The sequence below is a fragment of the Hevea brasiliensis genome, chromosome 5 (genome assembly GCF_030052815.1).
Source record: "Hevea brasiliensis isolate MT/VB/25A 57/8 chromosome 5, ASM3005281v1, whole genome shotgun sequence".
NCBI lineage: Eukaryota > Viridiplantae > Streptophyta > Magnoliopsida > Malpighiales > Euphorbiaceae > Hevea > Hevea brasiliensis.
Window position 1 is genome coordinate 114,534,781 of NC_079497.1, and position 17,879 is coordinate 114,552,659.

General features: G+C 37.7%; 2 protein-coding genes across 2 annotated transcripts; both read right to left on the minus strand.

The window, feature by feature from the left end:
- Positions 1–27: 27 nt before the first annotated feature.
- Positions 28–2,502, minus strand: LOC110633931 (pentatricopeptide repeat-containing protein At3g09650, chloroplastic). Its single transcript, XM_021782779.2, has one exon. It carries the CDS (start codon positions 2,367–2,369, stop codon positions 114–116), a length of 2,256 nt encoding a protein of 751 aa, XP_021638471.2. The 5' UTR covers positions 2,370–2,502; the 3' UTR covers positions 28–113.
- Positions 2,503–2,706: 204 nt separating this feature from the next.
- On the minus strand, positions 2,707–17,037 carry LOC110633888 (E3 ubiquitin-protein ligase UPL4). Its single transcript, XM_021782714.2, has 18 exons — positions 16,857–17,037; positions 15,606–16,314; positions 15,367–15,477; positions 15,114–15,230; positions 14,849–15,007; positions 14,600–14,761; positions 12,922–13,077; positions 12,719–12,840; positions 11,477–12,635; positions 11,247–11,345; positions 9,848–11,089; positions 9,513–9,737; positions 9,316–9,420; positions 3,850–3,930; positions 3,673–3,741; positions 3,447–3,575; positions 3,259–3,342; positions 2,707–3,181 (listed from the first exon to the last, which is right to left on the minus strand). Exons 2-18 carry the CDS (start codon positions 16,254–16,256, stop codon positions 3,116–3,118), a joined length of 4,737 nt encoding a protein of 1,578 aa, XP_021638406.2. The 5' UTR covers positions 16,257–16,314; positions 16,857–17,037; the 3' UTR covers positions 2,707–3,115.
- Positions 17,038–17,879: the final 842 nt, after the last annotated feature.

Consider the following 17,879-nt stretch of genomic DNA (forward strand, 5'->3'; position numbering starts at 1 on the left):
ATTCAAATGTTCATGATTTACAGACCATTCCCATAGAAATTATTTTTCATTTTACTTCTGTGGAATTTCAATTAGAAACATTATACAGTCAAATACATAGAAGTTAAACTGAATCAAGAATAATCATCTCCATCCAATCGCCATTCGCTTCCATAATAAGAATTTGGCAAGCCCAACCAAAACTTGAAAGCCTCGGCTGCTCGCTTCCTTTCTCTTCTCCTGTCTTGCCTGGCCTGTGAGGCATGTTTACTAGTAAACATTCTCGAATGCATCTCCACATAGATTTTCTTGTACTTGGTCTTATTTGGAGGAATACCATTTTCTTCCATGCAAGCCACTATTTCTAGAGCCTTTTGGAAGAAAGCAGCCCGCACACAAATATCAGCCAGAGTATCTAACAAGCCCTCGCCAGGTTTCAATGTTGGTGGAACAGGTGAATCGGAATTAGATTTCTTCTCCCCTTCCTTTTGTACCATACACCTTTCCTTTACTTCTTTCCAAAGTAGAAGTGCTTCCCCTGGTTTTCTAGCCAATGCTATACCGTTTGCAAGACTACAATAAGTTGCCACATTAGGATAGAATCCATTCTCCTTCATTCTCTGGATTATTTTCTTCGCTTCCTCGACCAATCCCAATTTACAATACCCTTCAACAAGCATATTCCAAGCAATCAAATCAACTTTAACACGTGGGTCTTTGAACATCTCATCAAACACCTGGTTAGCCAACTTCGGTTGGCCTGATAAGGCAAAAGCTTTCATCAAAGTAGTGTAACTAATCTTGGTGGGAGCAATTCCTTTTGATCGCATCTCATTAAAAAAGGCCAAAGCCCCTGCACTGTCATCAACCTGTATACACCCATCCACCAAAGTATTATATGAAACCACATCAGGCTCAATTTCAGCATCATCAGCCATTTCTTTAAGCAACTCCTTAGCCTTATCAATCTGCAGCTGCTGGCAATAACCCTTGAGGAGAATATTATAAGTAATCCTATTTGCAGGCACACCAATTCTCGTCATCTCGGCTAGTACTTGACGAGCACGGTCCATAGAACCCGCCCTTACAAGAGCAGAAACAACTGTAGTATATGTTACATGGTCAGGATGACTTGCATTATCATCCTGGCGTCTCATTGCCTCCAGCATTCTAATAGTGTCGCTTACACGGCCTTGCTTCATATAACCCTTCATTAAAGTTGTGTATATTCTAGAGTCAGGAGCATAAGCTTTAGGCAATAATGGTGGCTCGGTGTTACTAGCTTCAACCCAATTTGGAAGTAACTTGTTAAACACATTATTCTCATCCTTATCCTCGACTGTATCTTCCTCATCTTCACAATAATCATCCAAATTCGCCTCCCTAAGAATCTTACAAAGATCTCTCCTTTCTTCTCTCATTGCTTGAACAATTTTCTCCGCGGCTTCCAGGTCCTCAAACCCAACATAGGCAGCCACAAGGGAATGCAAAGTGGTCATACACAAAGGAATTCCCTTCTCAATTACCCTCTCCAAGACAAACACAAGCAAATCTTTCCTATCACACCTAGCGCAAAGCTTAATTAGAACATTATAAGTCAAGATATCTGGCTCAGCTCCGAACTCAGACATTTCCTCAAACAGCTGGAGGAACATTTTCGTATCTCCCGTATTAGCACAAGCATTAAGTACGTTATTGAAAGCAGCCGTGTCCGGCCTCGAGTCAGCCACCATTGCCACATCCGAGAAGCGACGTACACGGCGAGTGATTAACTTAAAGAGCTTGATAGCTTGGGTAGGGCCATCATCCGGGGAGGAGGCGAGGCGACTCAGAACGGCAGACCAGGCCTTGACGTGGGGGAGATAGCCGGAACGCAGCATGGAGTTGATAAGGGAGACAGCGTAAATGAGTTGACCGGATTTGGTGGCGGAGACGGCGAGTAGACCAAGGGAATTGGCATCGAGGCGGTGGAGTTGGCGGTCATGGCGGAGGCGCGTGAGAATGGACTGAGCTCGAGAAAGACTGAGAGGGGTGTTTTGATAGGAAAGTTGGGAGACTAAGCGGCTAAGGCAAGTGGGACATGGAAGGTGAGTGGATTGGGTATAGAGGGTCCAAGCCTCTTCGGTTTTTCTTTGGCGGAGGAGAGACAAGAGTCTCTGGTCATTACTAGCAGTAGTGAGAGAAAGGTCTGCTGTTGTAGGATTGGCTTGTTCGGTGTGCGCACGGTAAAGGCGCGCGGGTTTGGACTTGACGGTGGTAGTGGTGGTGGTGTTTAGGGTGGAGGAAGGTGATGGAGGAAGGGACCAGTGGAAAGTGAGGTTGTGAGTGAGTGAGTATGGATTAGAAAGTAGCGAGGAAGAGCAGGAGGATGAGGACAATGTTGCGTTCATGACTGGCAGCGCTGCTCCATTTGGGAAAGGAAAATGAAAGAGAAGAAGAAAGAGATTAATTTATGTGGCTTCGGTGGGAGTTAGATGTAATACGTAGAACATGTCCTATCCTCTTCTTTGTTCAACTCCCACTGTTTCTTTTTCAAGAGAATTACTATCTAGTTATTTAACCTTTTTATTTTAACGAAATCAACTGCTGTTGAACTAGTGTTTGGATTTAGTCCTTATTTTTCACCTTATCAACAAAACAATTTACGAACTAATTCAATTTTAAAAACAGTAGAGCCCATGAATGTACAAGTAAAGATAATAGATGTGCAAGGAGTAAATGAATAGCTAAAAGAAAAGACCCCATGCATTCTGTAAACAACTTTGTCAATAACATTAGCAATATGTTAATTAAATACTAATATCCGAAACTGTCTGAGCAGATACTTCCATGGTAAAGATATCTGTACACTGATTTGTACAAGGAATGTTGGAAAGCCAGTCCATCCAATGATAAAGATATTCTGTACAACTTCCCAACTTCTGTTAATCAACTACCTGTATCTCAAACCTATGTACGCATCCCACCAAATGCATAGTCAGTGAAGACAAGGAGCTTCCTCTTGTTCCATAATAATCAGTCGTCGTTTCCTACCTTCATCAATTCCGACCACTCACCAGGCATTCATTCTTTCTTTTCCCTGTACAAAAGCACCTATGCTAATAATTACAAATTCACAATCTATGTAGCAGTGAAACTATGAAAGATGGAATGACCCTTGTCCTTCTGTTATGGCGTACAAAAGCTTCTCTTTCATCTTGTCCTGCAAATACATAAACATTTGTTAAAGAGTGGGGGGAAAATACAAATGCATGCATTTAAAAAGGCGATCAAGTTTACCTTTGAAGAGTAAGGTGGCAACTTCAGATAATTAGCACATGTCATTACACTGGGTAGATCTGCATCTACGTAATTGCTACAATGCTGTAAAGAACAGAAAGATGATTAAGATCACTCAAATATTAAGTACACTAAAAATCTAGGCAGAGGGAGATGGGGGCAGGAAAGAGTTGTTCACTGTCACAGACCTTCCGGACAATTGTCAGTTTTGGATTCAAAGATGCCAAACCTCCTGGAGGAAGCCGAGGTGCCCCAGTTACAAACTGCAGAAATGCTCGCCGCTGTTCTTGACTAAACTCTCGCATGATTTCCAGTAACTGCAAATTTGCATAGAAACTGAGCGAGTGATTTTCAAGATCCACAATATGAAACTTGAATGCTAAAACCAACAATGATAAGAGAGAGAGAGCCAACATTAGTGATTGGAGGACTGCTAGCAGCATATCCATGATCAAATTTGATATGATCCAACAGCTCATTAAACTGCTTTAACATAAACAAATAATCAAATATGAAATCATAACTTAGAAAATGATAGTATTCAGGGAATTAGGAGTACAGAATGATCAATCAAATAAATGTTATACATACAGCCCAAAAATCACGTTCTCCACATAGCAATCTCTCTAATTCCTCCTCAATGAAAATCTGAAGATGCTTGATTGGAAAAACCTGAAATTTTGAAGTAAAACAGGCAAATGAATCAATTAATAACAAAATAATTACTGTTAATTATTGCTTATTAACAAAATAAAAATAAAATAGCAATTGGAATTCGAATTACAAATTGGACAATGAAAATAGCCAAAAAGATCTGATTAAACACTAAAAAATTTAAAGAGGAAAATATCCTGTCAACAGAGGGGAAAAGTGAAAATATTTGTTATGGAAAGTCAATCACTATATTATTTCTCTATATATTCTGTATTCTGTATTCCTATTTAGGATTTCTTATTTAAAATTTCTTCCTAATTAGTAGAACACAATTATAGGAATCAATTGTATATATATACCCATGTACAGATTAATTGAAATTAAGGAGAATCATCTCTTTCTACATGGTATCAGAGCAGGTCATCTATCTAGGGTGACTATTTGTTCTCACCACCCAGCTTAAGAGAGATCTTGGCCGCCGACCGGCCGTCCCCTCTGATCCGGTCGTTGGAATCCAAGTGCGTGAGGCTCACGCGCCCAACTCAGGTTCTCGCCATTTCTTCACTCGCCGGCGCGTGGAGGCACGTCCGCCGGCCGTTTCGACTCCAATCAGCATCGCCAACGTTGCCTCAACCCCCTCATTCCACCACTGTGTGCTATTGCCTGATCCAGTACACCATTAAAGGACTTCTGAGGTTTGACCCTCAAATCCTATTTCGGTATTTGCTTGATTTGTAATTTTGGGTTATTTTGCGGCTGTAAGCACTTTGGATTAGCGTTTCGGTTAGTTTTCTTTGTCTCAACAAATAACAGACAATAAGAATGTTATTTCAGATGTGATTCCGGTGATGACTAAGATCATGGAACACAAACTTAATGGTTCGAATTACCTGGAGTGGAGTAAGCCTGTTAAGGTCTATTTGCGTAGCACTGATAAGGATGATCACCTTACTAAAGACCCACCTACTGATAATACACGGCAAACTTGGCTAAGGGAGGATGCTCGGTTGTTTTTGCAATTTCGAAACTCGATTCACAGTGAGGTAATTAGTTTAATTAATCACTGTGAATTTGTTAAGGAATTAATGGATTACTTAAATTTTTTGTATTATGATAAAGGGAATATCTCTCATATTTATGATGTTTGTAAGGCATTTTACCATGCTGAGAAAGAGGATAAGTCTCTCACGGTTTTTTTAATGGGTTTTAAACGGGTATATGAGAAACTTAATGTATTGTTGCCTTTTAGTTCTGATGTAAAAGTTCAGCAGGCCTAACAGGAGCAACTGGCTGTTATGAGTTTTCTTGCAGGCCTTCCTTCAGAGTATGAGACTGCTAAATCTCAGATTCTCTCCAGTTCTGAGATTTTCTCTTTGCATGAAACGTTCACACGGGTCCTTCGTACAGAGAGTACTCAATCTTCACAGACTGCCAGTAATGCTCTTATTAGCCGCAATCCAAATGGACAACAAAGTAATAGAAGAGGAATTAAAGGAGGAATTACAGATAACAGAGGTAATCAGCGTAATGGGGAGGCTAGTTCTAATCATAACTCAAGAGGAGTAATTTGTTATTATTGCCATGAGCCTGACCATACAAAATATAATTGTCCGCAACTTCAGAGAAAAAATCAGCAATCACAGATGGCAAATATGGCAGCAGAGGATTATACAGTATCTTCCTCTGAGAAAACTGTTTTGGTATATGCAGAGTATTTGGCACAGTTTTTCCAGTATCAGGCATCTCTAAAGCCTACCAGTTCCCCTGTCACTGCGATCGCTGAGTCAGGTAAATCCACTACATGCCTTGTGCCTTCCTCATCCAAATGGGTTATTGATTCTGGTGCGACAGATCACATGACAGGTAATTCTAGTCTTCTATCTGCTTTTCAGTCTAATCTCACTTCCTCTACTGTTACTTTAGCTGATGGTTCTACTTCTTGTGTCATGGGTTCTGGAACTGCGAACCCGACTTCGTCAATTTCTTTGTCATCTGTTTTGTGTCTACCAAAATTCTCTTTTAATCTACTTTCTGTTAGTAAACTTACTCGTACCTTAAATTGTTCTGTTACCTTTTTTCCTTACTAGTGTTTGTTTCAGGATCTTACAACGAAGCAGGTTATTGGTAGAGGACGTGAGTCAAGTGGTCTCTACATTCTGGAAAATCATGCACCGCGGTCGCTTGTTTGCTCCAGTACCTTAACACCTCTTGAAGCTCATTGTAGATTGGGCCATCCTTCTTTGTCTACCATGAAGAAGTTGTGTCCTCAGTTTCAGTCTTTATCAGTACTAGAATGTGAGTCGTGTCAGTTTGCAAAACATCATCGTTTGCCTTCTGTGTCTAGAGTCAATAAACGGGCTTCATCCCCTTTTGAGTTAGTTCATTCTGATGTTTGGGGTCCTTGTTCTGTTACTTCTAAAACTGGATTTCGTTATTTTGTTACTTTTGTTGATGATTACTCTCGTGTTACTTGGTTATATTTAATGAAGAATCGTTTTGAATTGTTTTCTATCTTTTGTGCCTATTGTAATGAAATCAAAACTCAATTTAATATTTCTGTGCGCATTTTAAGAAATGACAATGTCAAAGAATATTTTTCAGCACAATTTCAGTCTTATATGACACAAAATAGCATTCTTCATCAGTCTTCCTGTGTTGATACCCCATCCCAAAATGGCGTGGCTGCAAGAAAAAATCGGTATCTTCTTGAGGTAACTCGTGCTCTTCTTTTTCATATGAAAGTTCCTTAACACTTTTGGGTGGATGCAGTTTCTACGATATGTTTTTTTATCAATCATATGCCATCTTCTATCCTTAATAGGGATATTCCTTATACTGCTTTGTTTTCTACAAAATCTTTATTCCCTGTTGAACCCCGTATTTTTTGTTGTACCTGTTTGTGCGTGATGTTCGTCCCCAGGTTACTAAATTGGATCCGAAGTCTCTCAAATGTGTCTTCCTTGGGTACTCCCGGCTCCAAAAAGGGTACTGTTGTTTCTCTCGTACTCTTAATTGTTATCTTGTTTCTGCAGATGTCACATTTTTTGAATCCACTCCATTCTTTCCTCAATCATCTGTGTATGAGAGTCAGGGGAAGGAGGATGATCTCTTAATATATACTGTCCAACCAATGTCTAGTCCTCTCTCACAGCTTGTTTCTTCTATCTCTAGACCTACTCGACCTCCTGTTATTCATATTTATTCCAAGAGATTGGAGATTCCTGACTCAAATCCTCCACCAACTACTTCGTTGAGAGATCCTGTACCTCATACTGATCATGATTCTGACCTAGACTTACCCATTGCTCTTCGTAAAGGTAAGCATTCATGCACTTACCCTATCTCTTCTTTTATTTCTTATAATCAATTGTCTTCTTGTTCTCGATGTTTTGTTACTTCTTTAGACTCTGTTCCTATCCATAATACTATTGGTGAGGCACTGTCTCACCCTGGCTGATGTGCTGCTATGAAAGAGGAAATAGAGGCTTTAGATGCTAATGGTACATGGGAACTATTGCCTTTGCCCACTGGTAAGAAAGCTATCGATTGCAAATAGGTATTTATAGTAAAGGTAAATTTTGATGGTTCTGTGGCTAAGTTAAAAGCACGTCTTGTGGTAAAAGGATATGCTCAAACATATGGGGTTGATTACTCTGACACTTTTTCTCCTGTAGCTAAACTTACTTCTATTCGCTTGTTTATCTCTTTAGCAGCTACATATGATTGGCCCCTGCACCAATCGGATATCAAGAATGCTTTCCTTCATAGTGATCTTCAGGAGGAGGTGTATATGAAGCAACCACTTGGGTTTGTTGCTCAGGGGGAGTTGGGTAAAGTTTGTAGGCTTCGGAAGTCTCTTTATGACTTAAAACAAAGTCCTAGGGCCTGGTTTGGGAGATTCAGTGAAGCAATACAGGAATTTGGTATGCAAAAGAGTAAGTGTGATCACTCAGTATTTTATAGGCAATCTGAGGCTGGTCTAATTCTCCTGGTAGTCTGTGTGGATGACATTGTCATCACTGGGAGTGACTCTGCAGGTATTTCCTCTCTTAAAACCTTCCTCTAAACTCAGTTTCAGACCAAAGACTTGGAATTGTTAAAGTATTTCTTGGGTATTGAAGTTATGAGAAGTAAGAAGGGTATTTTCTTGTCTCAAAGAAAATATGTCATCGATCTATTGACAGAGACAGGAAAATTAGGTGCTAAGCCTTGCATTACACCAATGACTCCAAATTTACAACTGTTAGCAGGGGATAGTGAGTTGTTTGAAGATCCAGAGAGATACAGGAGATTGGTAGGAAAATTGAACTATCTTACAGTCACTCGTCCTGACATTGCTTATGCCGTTAGTGTGGTAAGTCAGTTTATTTCCTCCCCAACTGTTGCTCATTGGGAAGCCTTGGGACAAATCTTGTGTTATCTGAAAGGCGCTCTAGGAAGAGGTTTGTTATATGGTAATCGTGGGCATTTGAATGTTGAATGTTTTTCATATGCCGACTGGCTAGATCTAAGGTTGACAGGAGGTCAACTACTGGATATTGCGTTTTTGTTGGAGGAAATTTGGTGTCTTGGAGAAGCAAGAAGCAGAGTGTAGTTTCTCGATCTAGTGCTGAATCGGAATACAGAGCCATAGCACAATCAGTATGAGAGGTAATCTGGATACTTCAATTACTAGATGAGACAAGTTTTAAGACCTCCCTGCCTGCGAAATTATGGTGTGATAATCAAGCTGCTCTCCATATTGCTTCTAATCTAGTGTTTCATAAGCAGACCAAACATATTGAGATTGATTGTCATTTTGTTCGTGAAAAGATTCAACAACAGATCATCTCAACAGGACACATCAAAACTGGAGTGCAGTTATGAGATATTTTAATAAAAGCTCTGAATGGAGCTAGGATTGACTACATTTGTAACAAGTTGGGCATGATTAACATCTATGCTCTAACTTGATGGGGAGTGTTATGGAAAGTCAATCACTATATTATTTCTCTGTATATTCTGTATTCTGTATTCCTATTTAGGATTTCTTCCTAATTAGTAGAAAACAATTATATGAATCAATTGTATATATATACCCATGTACAGATTAATTGAAATTAAGGAGAATCATCTCTTTCTACAATATTAAATTTTGGTTAGACCAGAATTCTTAAGGAAACCAAAAGAATTGAAGAAATGGCTAACTAATCAACAATCTATATTGGGCTAAGTTCCTTTGAACTCACACAGGAAAATCAAAACAACAGCTTAAGGAAATTGTTTAAATCTTATATCAAGTTATAAATTTAGCATGCAATAGGGGAAGCAATAAAACATGCAACCCCCATTCTCTCAGGGACTCTTCTCACTTTTATACGGGATTGTCTATTTCAAGCAAAAACATAATGTAATGGAACACACCTTATTAAATCCAGACTTGAAGGCTTCAACTTGTCCGGAAATTCCAGCATATATAGTAGCATCCACAACAAGAGATACATACTCCTCCAAGTTATCCATATTTACCTATGTAGAAGGCATAAATAAACTACCATAAGTTTGATTACTATCAACCAATCATTTCGTGTTAAATAAGATCATATTTAGGGATGACTTGCCATTTTGTGATCTTGGTGAAGAATGTAATCAGGATAGCCAGGAAGAGTAAAGTCAAGACAAAGATCCTCAATTCTAGTATTCCGAAAGCATGCATCTACAGTGTTACATGAGTTTTCTTCTAAAGCTGATTTCAAAAATTTTCTCCTATTAACCAAGGCCTGAAACTCTAACAGTGTCCTGCCCAGCCCAGGATCAAAGGACTGAATGTCGTACAGACTAAGTTCCTACACCACAAAAGAAGGGGAAGAAAAAGGTCAAGGATATCCAGAACCAACAATAATGAACAGTTAAATGAGAAGCTATTAATACTTTGAGTTCACAATTGAAAGAGGACCTGCTGAAGGATAAGCTTATAGAAGGCTTTTGAGAATGGCAGATCCAAGACCCTTCCATCTTGAAGAGCCTTTGCTACAACTTCCCCCAAGAGGACAAACTTATTAATGACTTCAGAAAACTGTATCCCATCAGATGAATCCAAACTGGATGGCCATGGACGAGGAAAAAGGCCAAAAGGAGACATCAGAATTCCAGAATCCTCAGTCTGCAATCCTTTCCTGTCCAGAAATGAACTATGATCCTCTCTCCACATGCCAATGCCAGACTTCTGAAACTCATGACTGACCAGGGTATAAAATTCCAATGTGGGACCAAGACCACTACCAACTTCTTCATTATACACCACTTCAATGGGAACTTTGACATGAGCATAAAGGTCCATCATTTGGGCAGCAGATTCCAGTATTCGGTCACGCCAAACTACAAATTTCTTACGGGGCAAACTACCAGGACTTGATCTCCCGTCTCTTGGAACTCCTGAATTATTATTTGATAGTGTCTGAGGTTGAACTAACTGAGGTCCAAATGCTGACAACCGGAAGTATTTACATCTTGCCTCAAAGCTAAATAAAAAGGGGCATGAAGCCATAAGCTGATTACACCACAATGGCATACCACCTACAGACAAAGCCAAAGAATCCCGCATCTGCTGCTCCAGTTTTTCTGTCAACTTACTGCTCACAAACTCATTCTGTGAGACTGAATGAACATCTACTTTTAAATTATCCAAGTTATCAACTAGTCCTTCAGCAAATGAATGTATTCTTTCATGAGACATCAGATGAAATGTAAACCTGTTCAAGCCTTCCAAACTTTTAAGTAAAAACAAAACTTCATAAGTAGGACTTGACTTATCCAAGTCAGAAGAAAGTTCACAATTAAATATGTTAGTGAAAAGAGAAGTATTCTGCATATAAGCCTCAATTTTATCCAATGCAAAAGAATCTTGCGCTGAAATATGACATTTTTGAGGGTTATCATCTTTAGGTTCTACAGCTATTCTATAAGTCAGAATGTATACTTGACTCCATAGCTTCGCCCCCATATTAATTTCATGGTCTGCTTTAATTTTCTGTTGGAGAACTGCCTGATACAATGTCAAAGCCCGGTCCAACTCTTGCCCTTCTAGGTAAAATGCTAGTTTTGAAAAAGCATCACCATTGCTAGAGGATGGAGGATACTGACTTTGTCTACTCATGTCTTCCGCAGAAGGATCTTGTACCAGCTTCTCTACAGAGGCCTAGAATATAACAAGTCACTAGCAATGTTTAGCCTTTTTTTTTTTTTTGGCTGATTGAGGAAACAACCTTTACAATAAGGAAGCAGCAGGGGAAAGAAATCAACAGCAATAATCTAGCTAAGCAATATGAAATCAATTGGGATTATGAAGTGCTTACAAGATGACTATCATTTGAAAATGTAGTTTCGCCAGGATTTCTCTGTTGTAAATTTTCTGCTTGTCCCAGGGGAGACTCTGATAATTTAGCCTCATCTTCCTGCAAAAAAAATAAACATAACTCCTTAACGCTTATATAACTGCATAATGAAGAACATGGAAAGGGGTTAAAGGAGGATTAAAAGAAGCCAACCCAAAAGATTCATTTATTCATAAGTCCATGAAGAAAACCTGAATCTCAGTCAAATCAGTAGACATGTTGTCAGGCTCCACACGACCTGAACTTTCACCTTGTCCAGGCCCAGGGTTCACATTTGATGGAATTTGAAGCTGTACACTTTCCATTGGATCCATGGCTAAAGCAGCTGTTTCTATTGGATTGGTTTTTTCGATTCTAACTTTAGGCAACAAAAATCCTTCAATAGAATCCAAAGAAGAGAAAGGGTCAACAGTGACAACATCATCAGAGTAGTCACAAAGACACATCTCCCCCTCTCCCCTCACAAAACGAACTCTCAGACATGGGTGAGGCATGCAGCGTCCATTAGGAACAGTAGCAAACCAGTTTCTTTGCTTGGATGAATGGCTCAAAATAACAGGGAAATTCTCCAAAGAAGATAATGCACTTTGCAATTTCCGTATTAAAAGTGATACCGGTGACTCTTCATCAAGGCTTGAATAAGATGAAAAAAGCCTAGCAAACACCTCAAATCTTTTTCCTATATGATAATAATGGTCAGAACTACCATGAAAATTCACCTTTTCTCTCAGATACTGACCATTGGATATGTAATTTACTAATGACTTCACAATTCCACTTTCAATAAATTCGAAAGTAGAGACAGGTTCTCTTCCATTAAGCTTTTCCATAACTTGATGTAATAAACAATAAAACTTTTCTTCATCATGAGTGGAAGCATCAGAACTTACAGGCATATTCATCAGATCACTCAACAAAGCAGAAAGAGCTCTGAGATTTTGAAGGATATCTGTCAACCCATTCTCAGAGTCACATAATTCTGGAGCAAAGTATGTGGTTTTTATATGCTTCGCAAGACTTTGAACATCATCCTTTTCAAGCTTGCATGTTCCTGCTTCTGAGGCTATAGGAGACTGACCAGCATCAAATGCATAACATAAGCATCTTAGTACGACCTTAGATACAAACTTTTGGCTTGAGTCTGAAGGCAACTGGATGCCATTAAATACTGGGAAAATTGACTGTGAACATTTTTCTGGGATCATAAGGGCATCAATGGCAAAAAAGACACCTTCCTTCATGAAAGAGTTCAGGAAAACACCTGAAAGTTTTTGCAAAATTATCTCAGCAATTTGCAGGGCTAATATCAACACATGTTGATCCTTCCGTGTAAATACTCCAGCCAAAAAACTGCCACGTTATACAAGAACTTTATTAGCTTCACAGAAACATGGTCAAAACTTGCTAATTAAATATGAGAATGTGAAGTTCACCTTGAAATGTTTGCATTCTCAAGTAATTCAGCAAGCATTTCAGATTTGCTGAAATAAACCAACTTTTTTATGACTAATACGCAGCAATAGCAAACATATAAATTTGCACCAGAATTAACCACCTGCTTGAGGAGAGAAGTTAAAATCACACAGACAAAAGTAAAGGAATTAAAAAGCCACTGCAGTGCTATAAGATAACCTACCTGGATTAACGTGGGTAGTATATCAGACCCAAACTTATGCAAAAGATCAGGGTCATTAACTAAAAATGATTCCTTATCTGACATTTCTTGTTGAACATCTTGATCCCTTGCTACTGGAGGAAGAAGCTCATTTAGCAATTTCAGAACTTCATGTACCTAAGAAAATAAGTTAGGTAATAAGAATCATTCTTCTAGCTTTAAGATTATTAAATCAATAAAAAATAATTTTGAAGCCACATAAAAAGTCAAATTTTACTCAAAGAGAACCAAATGATGGAGTAGCAGCAGTTATGGGATTACAGTGAACTAAGAACTCAAAAAGAAGACATTATTAATAATAAATAAATATAAACTGGTGTCCAAACTCAAACATATTAGAAATTCCATTAAAAAAAACACATACGCAAGCTGCAGTAAAACTACACAAAATATCCTCAAGATCCACCATATAAATTAGCAAACAAGTGTTCTACCAAACAAAATCTATAGTCATCAAAACAAACAATAATACTCAACTCAACTCAACTCAACTAAAACTTTATCCCAAAAATTTGGAATCGGCTATAAGGATTCGTTTTCTCCACTCTAAACGATTTTGGGTTAAATCCTCAGAAATTTGTAATGCTTTTAGGTCATGTTATACTACTTTCCTCCAAGTCAATTTAGGTCTACTCCTTTTTTTCTTTCTATCATCTAACCTAATGTGCTCCACTTGTCTAACTAGAGCCTCCATATGTCTACGCTTCACATGACCAAACCACCTCAATCTCCCTTCTCTCAACTTATCCTCAATTGGTACCACTCCTACCTTTTCTCTAATACTCTCATTACGGACTTTATCTAGTCTAGTATGACCACTCATCCACCTTAACATTCTCATCTCTGCAACTCTTATCTTAGATGCATACGACTCCTTCAATGCTCAACACTCACTGCCATATAACATAACCGGTCGTATGGCTATACGGTAAAATTTTCCTTTCAACTTATTGGGAATCTTGCGATCACATAAAACTCCAGTGGCACGTCTCCACTTCAACCATCCAGCTTTAATTCTATGACTAACATCCTCCTTACATCCCCCATCTACTTGAAGGACTGAGCCGAGATAATTTAAAATGATTACTTTGGGACAGTACCACTCCATCCAAACTAACTCCTTCCCTACCACTAGTTTGGCTTTCACTGAACTTGCAATGCATGTATTCTGTCTTCGTTCTACTTAACTTAATGCCATTTGACTCTGGAGTACTTCTTCAAAGCTCTAGCTTTCTATTGACTCCTTCTAGCGTGTCATCTATCAGAACAATATCATCCGCAAACATCATGCACCAAGGAATACTCTCTTGTATATGTTTCGCCAATTCATCTAAAACTAATGTAAAAAGGTAAGGGCTTATAGCTGATCCTTGGTGTAATCCAATTAAGATCGGAAAATCTCGTGTCCCCTCCCACTGTACGCACAAAACAAACAATAATATGATACTAAAATTTGCAACATTCAGAAGAGTCATGATACATATCCTTTACTTTTATTACACTCCAATGTTCACACAGTTCAACAGGAATTTAAAGAGTAAATGGGTCAATTTGTTCCCTCAACATGTCAAAATTACTATGTCAGAAGAGACAAAGCAAAAAGATCGAATTTTTTTTTTTTTTTAGTCACGGGATAAACCTGGTTGCTCTGCCCTTCTACCGCATGGAGAGAAGATATTCCATGTGAGATGTCATAAGTAGCTAATATGTCCTTCAAAGTGCAGCTTATATTGAGCTCATGAAGAGTCCTGAAAGCCACAATTGAACCAGAAGAAAGTCTGACAAGTAGCCCAATCAGACCCTGCCAACAAAATGAAAAAAAGCAAACAATTTTTCAGAGGCATTAAAATGTCAATGTAAATAATGTAATTCAGATAAATGCCAGTACATTGTATATCGGTTGTGATAGTGTGGTCCGGCTATTCAAGTGTATTAGATGCATAGCTTGATTAACTATTCCATGCTTGCATAGTTCAACCAGCATCTCAGAAGACTGACTGACTCGCTCTGCTATTTTCATCAAGCAAATAACTACATTCTCAACAAGCTGAGGAATTGACACAAGGACATACAATTGTCAGATAAAAGGGAATATATAAGAAAATAATCTCTCAAAATCATTTCAGATAGAAGAAACTCCAGAGAGTTCATGCCTGTTGATCCTCATACTGTAGAAGTTTGCATAATATTGGAACAGCCTCCATGAAAGGAGAAGGGCATTCGGCTGGAACTTTCTTACATATATTGACCACTGTTGAAAGTGCAACTCTCTAAAAAAGAAAAAAGGAAAACCAAAGATAATTGTTAAGCCTCCCACACCAAACCAATCACATACAGAAACAAAGCTAGCAAAAAATGGGAAGGAAAACCAAAATTTAAAAGCAATATATTTGCATATCCACTTACTTGTACACTTGTCGAGAAGAAGTCAATAATACGTAGAACAGCCATGATAGCCCCAGCCTGTAGGCATGCAAGTGGTTGTTCCCGTGATATTTTCTCCAATGCTTGCAAGCACTATTAAAGCAATACATTTATCGTCAATAAAAATCATATAGAATGAGCATCCTCATATTAATATAAACAGAAACACAAATAAAATTACTTGCATTAGACAAAATCTATTCACCAAATACAAAATCTACCTCTTCAGCTATGTCTGAGTACTCAATGGCCATTAATCTTTGACAAAGAACAGGAACCGCATCATGTCTAACAAGAAAACCAGATGCTCTAGGAGACACATCACAAAGATAAGTTAAAGCCCTTATAGCCAACAACATTATATCTGGGTTGCTCTCATGCCTTGCAAGCTGAACAAGTACTGGGGATAACGAGTCAGCCATCATACTAGAAAGAGAATCTTCAGAACAAAATGAAAGCACTTCACACAATTCTGTAAGAGCAGCTAATTGCCCTGAAGGCTCGGTCCCTTCACTTAAATGGGACAAAGCACTCCTCAATCTGCCATTATCACCAAATGATCTCTGCCTTTGATAACTTCGCACACTGCTGTGTTTTGGTACTGCATCATCAGAATCACAAGAGTCATGAGTTGAATATCTCTCATGTTCTTCCTCCTCTGACCTGCTTGAAGCTGAACCAGAGGACGAAGTATCCATATCAACATTGTGGGTTTCAGCATCATTGGTTTCAGGGGTGGAATTTGCAGAATTTATTTGGGTTTGAATTGAAGAGTTGGACGAACTTGGTCTAAACTCCAATGAACTACAAGCTCTCTTATCTGCTGGCAATTCATCAATTATTTCCACCCGCTTTTGCCCCCTATTTGCCATTGTCTTTTGTTTAGTATCTCAGATTGTTATCAAGAACCCGTTCAGAAACTATTCAGCCCTGCCGCATAGGAATATTCCATCAGAAAATATCAGATAGCATAAAAATCGCATTCTCATTCTCACAAATTCACGAACTCGAGTCCCTCAGGATCAAATCAAACAATAAAAAATAAAGATGATCACATCACCAAAACTTACATGAAAATTTAGTGTTGCAAGGTCAAAACTTTTATTAGAATAAGTATTAGCATTGTTGATGAATCCACTAATACAGCATCCAATAATCACCACAAAACACAGAAGCCAATCACTCATGCTTACACATATACACTTATAGAACGTCTCTTTCCAAGTAACAGAAAATAAAGTTAAATTAACAAAGAAGAAATTCCAACTAAAATAACAGAAACAGATAAATAAACTCAACTTCCGTAAATAGAAACCTATAACAGATACATTCAAACTCACATATAAACATGCACACATATAATATAACAAATTCCACGGGTAGCAACAAAGAAGAATAAAAAATTCGAAAATCAAAACCAAAAGGAAAACAACACGAAGAAGAAGAATACTACAATGAGTGTGCATAAGTACCAAAGAATTGTTGTATATCGGGCTTCGATGAGAGAATCGAAGACCTGAATATGAAGAAATTTTCAGTTTCTCCTTCTAGAGATTGTTTCTTCTTGATTTCGCGGATGCTCCTCACAGCTGATGATGATGGAATCAGCCAAAGCCAAACAGGGGAGGAGTGAAATCTTTAATAGAAGATGGTAATTAATTATGCTTCTACTACTTAGAGATTTATCTTTTGTGTTGTCAGGTACATTGAAGTTAATACAGTCTCTCTTGCATCAACCGTACACATTACATAAAACTTATATTTTATTTAATTTAATTAATGAATTAATTTAATGATAAAATTAGAACACATTAACAAATATTTATAGATATTTCATCCTATTTGCTTTGAAATTAAATTTAAAATAATTAATACGAAATTCCAATAAAGAATGGGGAATTCAACCTAAGAGACGTGGAAATTGAAAATCAGAGCCGACTTATGTGGCAAGTTTGAATAAAATGGCATCTATTTTATGTTTATTTACAGAAAGCAAACATTCTATTGATTATTAAATTTCATTTCTTATGAAATTAAGATAGGATTGACGTGCGTTTTCCCTTTCGTTTGCTCCCGTCATTATGCATGTTTACATCCACCTTTCCCTTGCTTTTTATGCATTCTAAGTTGCTATATTTTCAATAAATTTGTATGCGTTAAATTTTATTTTTTTTTAGCCATTTTAAAAACTACCCTTAATTTAATATATTTAAGATAAATAATTTCAAATATTATTAATAAATTTAAATTATAAAATTTACATAATAAAGTTAATCAAAACTGATATGATTATTCATCCTTTATCTTTAACATGTAATAAATAAAAATGCCTCGATTTCGAGTCTCCTATCTTTTTATATTAAAATTATTAATAAATTATTATATATATCAAATTTTATTCATAAAATAATATATTTTATTTTTTTATTTTTATTATTATTTTATGAGTGCGTAATATATTAATTTTTAGTATAATGATTATATTCTATAATTTA